This window comes from Grammomys surdaster, unplaced genomic scaffold, assembly GCF_004785775.1.
Source record: "Grammomys surdaster isolate TR1022 unplaced genomic scaffold, NIH_TR_1.0 193, whole genome shotgun sequence".
In the NCBI taxonomy this organism is placed as follows: domain Eukaryota; kingdom Metazoa; phylum Chordata; class Mammalia; order Rodentia; family Muridae; genus Grammomys; species Grammomys surdaster.
Window position 1 is genome coordinate 8,744,447 of NW_021604638.1, and position 8,294 is coordinate 8,752,740.

The window sequence follows — 8,294 nt, forward strand, 5'->3', positions numbered from 1 at the left end:
TTTTTTTTTTTTTTTTTTTGGTTTTTAGAGACAGGGTTTCTCTGTACTTTCAGGGTTATCTGTGAACTTTCAAACAACTCCACAGATGCGTCTCCAGACCTGGGGGTTGTCCTAAGAGCAAGGGACACAGCCAAAAGCCCTCACAAGCTACCATTTGAGAGGGCAGCAGTGCTGGGACAGGCCACTAGGAAGCAGTGTGGACAGGGACCAAGGCCAAGCACATGGGGCCAACTGGGCCCTGTAGGTTTGGTGTCATCTGGAGCAGGTGGAGATGACAAGGTTCTCAAACCTCCCTCAATGGTGAGAGAAGCAGACAGACAGTTGAGGGCCTGACAAGAAGCCAGGTGGCATGGGTGAACCGTACCGTCCAAGGAGGAAGTGGTTAGGCCATCAGACCATACTGACAGCGTGCTTTCAGAGTCCACACTGACAGACACCCCCAGAAACCCCCCTCCCAAAATGCATCGGTGGCCCACATGTGTGGAGGTTGGGACACCTTGCCGGAGTTAGCTCTCCTCTACCACACGGGCCACAGGGATCAAACTCGGGTGTGGAAGCATCTTTACCTGCAAAGCCATCTCACCAGCTCTCCTGAAATTCAAGTCATTTGTTGTTTAGCCTGCCCAGTGTAACAACCTCCCTGCGACCCACTTCCAGGGATAGATCTCCCAAGCCCACACATCAAGCAACACTGAGACTGGTACTTGGCATTTCATCCCTGTCTCGAAGATCCATGGCCAGGGATACCTGGCCAGCCTGTCCCAGCCTCTCTGACTTGTCATCCCTTCTGGCCCCCTCAGAGTACAAGACCAGCTATGCCCGGAACCGCTCCATCCGTTCTGTGGCCATCGAGGTGGATGGTGAGGTATACCATGTAGGCTTGGATAACCTGCCTCAGCCCCGCAATCTCACCAAGCGGCACTGGCCAGGGGCCCCCGAAGACCAGGATGACAAGGATGGTGGCAGTTTCAGTGGTACTGGTGGCCTTCCAGATTATTCTGCCCCCAATCCCATTAAAGTGACCCATCGGTGAGAGTCTGGCTGGAGGTTGGGGGTAGAGGGGCAGGCTGGGCCCCTCTTCACCCCTCAGGGTCACTTATGACCCTTTCTCTGGAGCAGGTGCTACATCCTTGAGAATGACACAGTCCAGTGTGACTTGGACCTGTACAAGTCCCTGCAGGCTTGGAAAGACCACAAGTTGCACATCGACCATGAGGTATGGCCACTGGGGTAGCACAGGCTAGTGGCAAGCATCCACGGGAAGGGGGGGGGCAATGGCAAGGGGAAAAAGCAAGATTGGTCCCCTAAATCCATAATCCCCAAATAGGAATCTGTGTCATGGGATCTAGCAGCCAGCCAAAGGTCTAGCCCAGAGCTGGCTGGCTGAGGACAGTGCAGCATACTTTATTTAGAGCTGGAAGATGCCCCCAGAGAACTCATCCTTTGTACAGCATCCGCAGGCTCCGCTGGTGGGAAGAGCAGTCTGGTCCTTCAGGGAGGCCCCCTTCCATGGGCAGAGCCACAAACACAGATACGTCTGTACCCTCCCCACCCGCAGTTGCCCTGTGGTTTTTAGGCTTCTCCTGTTCCCTCCCTCAGATCGAAACCCTGCAGAACAAAATTAAGAACCTTCGAGAAGTCAGGGGCCACCTGAAGAAGAAGCGACCAGAAGAATGTGACTGCCATAAACTCAGGTGAGGGGGTAGCAACACAGGGCCCCACTCAAGCCCTGAACACCAGTGTGTCCTGCAGCACACACACCCCTCTCAGCACTGACCCCTGTCATTGCTTTTTAATTGTATCTTTGTCAAGATAAGGAGCCAATAACTCTCATCCGCAAAACTCAGGGACTGCCCCGTGGGTGGCTAGGCTGAGCTGCATTTGGGCAGGGCCTTGCCTTACACGGCTGGCTCAGTCAGGGGCACAGGCTTCTGCTCACTGCCTTTGGGAACTGCTGGGCTACCACTCAGGTTCTGCCTGCCTGAGAGAACTTCCCACAGAGAAAGCCATGGAGTGTCTCTGTAGTCACTGTCCAGTGTGGTAGTCACATAACACATGACTAGGGAACCTGGTACAAGAGCTTCCCTTGATTTAAACTGAAAGAGCCACACAGTTCAGAACACCTTTGCTGACTCGGGCCTCGTGAGATGCCAGTCCCAAAGCCCCCTTCTAAGCATGAGGGACATAGTTTATGATGCGAATTGGCTGACACCAACTGAAACCAGGCCGAGCCTCCAGTCAGGGTTAAATTATTCCCACCCTGACCTTGTAGTCTGACCTGGGACATCTAAGCCAAGCATGGAGCCATCAACCAGGGGGCTACAGTGCCCTCCATTCCACCCAGGAGAGGGTATACTGGGTAAGAGCAGTGAACCCCACTGCATGCCTGCCAGGGTGTCCTGCAAGGCTCTGACTCTTGGGGGTTGGGGGTGGGGGGTCTGTTGCAGTTACCACAGCCAACACAAAGGCCGCCTCAAGCACAAGGGCTCCAGCTTGCACCCTTTCAGGTAAGGGTAGGAATAGGCCCAAGGTGTAAGTGGCCACCGCTACCTGCCTGAAGCTAAAATGTGCAAGGAAAATTAAGTCTGGGCTGGGTTTCCCCTGGGAGGTGAGGTCTGTGCAGTCCTTGGAGGGGCTGGCCCCAGGTCCACACCAAGGCTGTGGCTGGATATGGTGCTGTAGCCACACTAAGCACTGAACACCTATTTCTGTGCTGCCAGGGGGTGGGGCTGAAGGAGGCCACAGGAGGAGAAAGGCCCTGGGGTCTGGGCCTAGCTGCAGCCTCGGAGCCCTCAATGACTCTGCCCAACCACTGGGGTGAACCATAAGGCCGAGGTCATGGACCCCTAAGAGGTCTTAAGCGTGTGTGGTCCTCTGTGCCCTCAGGAAGGGTCTGCAGGAGAAGGACAAGGTGTGGCTGCTGCGTGAGCAGAAACGCAAGAAGAAACTGCGAAAGCTGCTCAAGCGGCTACAGAACAACGACACGTGCAGCATGCCCGGCCTCACCTGCTTCACCCACGACAACCACCACTGGCAGACGGCGCCGCTCTGGACGCGTGAGCAAACGGGCAGGCAGGGCACAGAAGGCCTGTGGATGGGCGAAAGGGGGCGGGCGGGGCACGGGAGGCCTGTGGATGGGCGAGCAGGGTCAGTCAGGGGACGGGAGGCCTGTGCATGGCCACCTACCTTTCCCAGGCTTCAGAGGGCCGTCCTGCTGGAGGTTCTTAGAAACCTGTGCCTGTCACTCGGCATTTGAGAGCCTGTCTTGGGGAGGCTGTCTGACAGACTTGTCTTCTGTGGGCATACTCAGAACATGCGTTCTTCCCTCCGTAGTGGGCCCCTTCTGTGCCTGCACCAGCGCCAACAATAACACATACTGGTGCTTGAGGACCATCAACGAGACCCACAACTTCCTCTTCTGTGAATTTGCAACTGGCTTCCTAGAATACTTTGACCTCAGTACAGACCCCTACCAGGTACGGGCACTGCCAGAGAGATGGGGAGTCAGGCGTGTGAGGCACATAGGTACCACCAGCTAGACAGGCATACACCTGCAGGGATGCAGATAACTCCCACAAGGTCCCTAAGCCTGGAAGACTGAGTTCTGAGGCCACTTGGAGTCTGGGACTCTGCGTAGTCAAAAATGTGTCTCCCTCCATTACTCTGTGTCCGGTGTATAGGACAGCTCTTCCATCTCTCAGGGAAGACTGACTATAGGGTTCTGCAGTTACTTCTGTGGACCCTTGAGCAGTAGAGCTACAGGATCAGGCCATGTTCTGGACATTCTAGGCTGCCAGGGAGAATACAGACAAGCTACCCTGACATTCACCCAACATGCACCCAAGGCAAGCTCTGTGCAGTGTCTCCCTACTGTAAACCACCTCAGCACAGATGTGATGGAAGCGGCTCAGAGCCGCACATTACATCCACAAGCAGCAAGGCGCCTAGAAACCAGAACTTTGCACCTTAGCCATTCTGGAAGATGACCTTAGTGATGTCCAGCCACCCAACCTCATTCAAAAAGCCTGATGCAGCTCCATGCAGTGTGACTTCAGGATGTCAGCAGCCGTGACACAAGTAGCCACAGACTGCCAGCCTTCCTTCTCTGATACTTTAGCCTGTACTTTACCAAAGAAGATGACAGACAACATCAGTTAGTGATCATCAGTAGTGCCAGACTAGGCGAATCCCCAAGGTCCTGACCCACCTCCATATCAAATTCTTCTATCAAGAGGAACAAATGGGTGCTGTGAAACCCAAGGCTTAGTTAGACCTGTCAAACCCAGCTATGCAAGATTCCTAGTAGGCAGCTGCAGAAGTGCAAGGTTCGGCACACAGACATGGTTTGTGGCTTCTCCCGATTTTGCATTTCCACTGAGCAGACCTGGCAGAGCATCTGAGCTATCTCTTATCCCCCAGCACAGTGACTCTTGCAGAAATAAAGGTTGGGTCTTGATAGTACCCACCCCCATAGCACCTCTACGCCCAGTCCACCTGAGTTAAGTGGCCTGGTTTGAAGAGATATAGGTAGGGTTCCCAGGACACTCCCCTGTTGACAGCTACCCTTTCTCATCAGCTGATGAACGCGGTTAACACACTGGACAGGGACGTGCTCAACCAGCTGCACGTACAGCTCATGGAGTTAAGAAGCTGTAAAGGCTACAAGCAGTGCAACCCCCGGACCCGCAACATGGACCTGGGTGAGTTGGCTCGTGTGCAGCCTGTAGAGAAGAGTGTCTGCCCCAAAGACGAGCCTAGGATCACAGGGAAGGGTACAAAGAAGCTGTGCTTCCAGGAGCTGAGAACCCATACAATCTATACAGGACACAGACTTCTCTTCTCCATTTTCCTCCCTTTTGTTTATTCATTCTTCATGAAGAACTTAGCCTCCCGAGTTCCTGGGCAGCAAATGTATGAGCGAGATGTGGAGCTGTTCGGGGCAAGGGCCCCGCACAGGGAGGGAGGCATACGACTTGAGCGGGGTGACAGGAACGTGCAATATGCTGTGCTCATTAGCTCTGCGACAGCTCAGGGGTGACCATTGTAGAGGAAGCAACTGTCCACCGCTGAGGAAGCACGGAGCGCTGGGAAGTGGGAGGGGCATAAAGTCGCCCAGTGTGGCTGGAACAGAAGTGACAGGCAGGCTCTGCGGGCCACAAAGGAAAGTTTAGACTCGATTGCTTTGGGGAGGGTTGATGGGAGGGTTTTTTACATTTGGGCAGTGAAAGTCAACATTTTAAAGAGTGATTACTAAGTAGAGGATGAAGCTGGATCCAGTAAGTAGTGCCACATAACATGGTCATCCAGGGAAACTGTTCCCCGGGGCTCAGGAGGAGAGATGATGGCAGACTTGAGGTACAGTGGGGAAGCCCACACCACATGGTGATTCAAGGTGGATAACAGAAAAGGAGATGGCACAGGCTACCCCTGGGTTTGGGGTGAATGGAGTAAAACCAGCACTTCTAAGCCCGGGATACCAGCCAGATGGGGGTTTTGTTGTTGCTTTTTCAAGATGGTATATCTGTGTAGTCTTGACTGTCCTGTAACTTAACTCTGTAGACCAGGCTGGCCTCTCACTCAGAGATCCACCTGCCCTAGCCTCCTAAGTGCTGGGATTAAAGGTGTGCACTACTACACCTGGCCGGTGAGATGTTTTAAGATGGACAATAGAATATCATGTGCTTATTAGCCTCAGCCAAGTGTAGCAGGAACCGAAAAAGCCAAGGATGCGGAAGGCCCAGGGAGCTTCTACCAGTCTGTACTAAGTGGGACATTGAGGAGACAGACCCAGGTGTGCCAGTCTGCTTTGCAATAGGGGGTAGGGGAGATGGGGGCCGGGCAGAACAAAGGGACGAGAGTGGCTGCAGAAAAGAAACCACCTGACTGTCAAGTGCTACTTTGTGATGGTTCTGCAGTCTCTGGTAAGCCAAGCACAACACCAAATGATGTGTGGGAATTCTCTCAAGAGCCCTGAGGTGATTCTATCCCCAGCTTAACGGTGAGGGAAGTGAACCCCCTGAGTGACTCCATACCCATGTGCTTGGTCATACCACCATATCCTCAGGAATTCAGAGTACAACCCTAACCCTCACCCACCCACCCGCAGCCAGTGCAGCACTAGTACCCACACCTGGGCCCCATCACTAAGGCAATTGTGAGTGAAGGCTCAATGTGTACTACAGCTAACTGGGCTCAGCAGGGGCCAATCTACAAGTCCACCTAGCAGACTAAAGGTCTTCATTATTCACTCTGAACAAGGAACGCTAGCAACATCCTGGCACTGGCATTCAGCAAACTGAAGGCAGTTCTTAGCTGTGTCTTCCTTAGCAATGTTTGTACCATCTCACCCTAAACTGTTCTTAATCTGTTCATCTCTCACCTAGGGCTTAGAGACGGAGGAAGCTATGAACAATACAGGTACTTGGTTTTGTTCCTAAAGTTTGGGCTAAGTTCCCTCCCTCATCTTGACCTGTCCTGTTTAATGGTTGTACCTATTGAGAAACTGTCTAAGGCATAATGACAATAAGTGATAGACGTCATCTCAGACACCATCCTTATGTAGTCCTTCTGGAGGGAGGGGGAACAACAGGATTTCCTCGATGGTATTTAACACGCATCTCCCTTTCGGCATCTGAACATTTAGGCAGTTTCAGCGTCGAAAATGGCCAGAAATGAAGAGACCTTCTTCCAAATCACTGTGAGTTGAAGAGCCAGTTTGCAGATAAGCAGAGCTGGTTCTGACCTGCTAGTTTTGTTACTGCTGTTGTCTTGGTTTTTTCAGTACTGGCATTGAAGCCAGGAATCGCTCATACTAGGCAAGAGCTCTCTCTCCAGCAAACACCACCGCAGCTTAGTGTTTCCTCTCCGGGGCTGGGGCTTCATGCATGCTCTATCTTTGCACCCCTGCTAAGACGGACGAAATCATAGCTGCTTTTCCTATAAGATGTGAATACATATCTCAAATTAATGCCTGACCCTAACAGACTGCAGTTCTCCCTGTGATGATCTGTAGGCTTGAGCTATGACTGAGCTATGCTGAGAAGTGCTTAAGCACGACCGCGGACAGACACCTTGCAGGACGCGGCTGCAGAGGCACTGACAGGGTATTCCCTTCTCAGCAGAATGGCTGTCACAGGCCATGAGCAGACTGCAGGAACCTGCAGCTCACCTCATGTCTAAAGGGGAAGGCCAAATCGTTCTCTCAAGGGGTCCAGATTCTTTGTCAGATTCTCTCAAAAATGCATTTCCTTTCCTCATGGCCTAAGTACTCCTTTCCATCAGCCATGCCCTTAAAGCAAGGCTTGCAGGGTGAGGCTGACTTAAAAAATCCAGATAGCATGGTAACCAAAGGCTGTGCGCTCACTTTGTTCCACAGGGGACAGCTGTGGGAAGGCTGGGAAGGCTAAGCGGCCACAGAGAGGAACCTCCAAAACCAGAGGCCTCGTGTGGCTGCCCAGGCCCTGCAAAAGCCACCCAGAAGACCAGTGGTGGAACTGGGAAACCTGACACGAGGCAGGGCCTGCTCTTGGGACGGGAAATCCTGGAGGACAATGCCTGGGCTTCCTGAGGCTCATTTTTTTGCCCTGCTTTGCTTTGGATCGAACCTCACCGGCCACACAGGATGCGTTCTTACGCCTGGAGTCTCTACTCACTCTTTCAGAGGCTCACAAAGACAAAGGGACTCATTTCCATGGACATTTCCTCCAGAGATGGAATTGCCGGGATTCACCCACTCCCTCCCCCACACCGCCCTCCCAATCATATAGGGAAACAAGCTTGTTTTAACCTTCTTCTTTGGAGAAAGCACGGATGTCCCAGGTGCTGTCATCAGCGCAGTCTTGACTATGAGTCTATAGCACAAAAACAGTACCATTCACCTGGCTGGTTGACCCGGCTGCCTCAGAAGCTGCCTTCACTGTACATATGTGACTGCTCACATGTAACCAACACAGGGACTTGTAGGGGAATCTCACTAATACGAAATCCTGCTTTTCAAGAGTCGTGGTGTCAATAAACACTCTGTGGCTAGTGTCAAGGATAATCCCTTGAGCTTTCAGACATTTCTGTTCCTGCCCAGGATTCGTTCCTTTGTTATCCATCCCAGAACTGATGTTTTTCTAAGGTACTGAAACCCCAAGTTGATGTGTGTCCTGTGTTTTAATGACATTGTATTTGTAAAGAAATTTTGTAGTATAAGTATCATCTTACAGTGTTCACACCCCTCAGCCAATGACTAGCTATTGATATGAAAAAAAAATCTTTGAATTTTTGTAAAAGACTATCTTGGGACTTTT

The 8,294-nt window shown here is 52.2% G+C and overlaps 1 protein-coding gene across 2 annotated transcripts in view; it reads left to right on the forward strand.

The window, feature by feature from the left end:
• Positions 1–8,294, forward strand: part of Sulf2 (sulfatase 2) — an 80,352-nt gene extending 72,058 nt beyond the window's left edge. For both annotated transcript variants that reach the window (XM_028769529.1, XM_028769530.1), the window contains exons 12-21: positions 801–1,029; positions 1,120–1,216; positions 1,600–1,694; positions 2,448–2,507; positions 2,887–3,056; positions 3,334–3,476; positions 4,577–4,700; positions 6,384–6,417; positions 6,644–6,697; positions 7,376–8,294. In XM_028769529.1, coding sequence (XP_028625362.1) covers positions 801–1,029; positions 1,120–1,216; positions 1,600–1,694; positions 2,448–2,507; positions 2,887–3,056; positions 3,334–3,476; positions 4,577–4,700; positions 6,384–6,417; positions 6,644–6,697; positions 7,376–7,406 — 1,037 coding nt within the window. In that variant the 3' untranslated portion in view covers positions 7,407–8,294. The remainder of the gene's footprint in view (positions 1–800; positions 1,030–1,119; positions 1,217–1,599; positions 1,695–2,447; positions 2,508–2,886; positions 3,057–3,333; positions 3,477–4,576; positions 4,701–6,383; positions 6,418–6,643; positions 6,698–7,375) is intronic.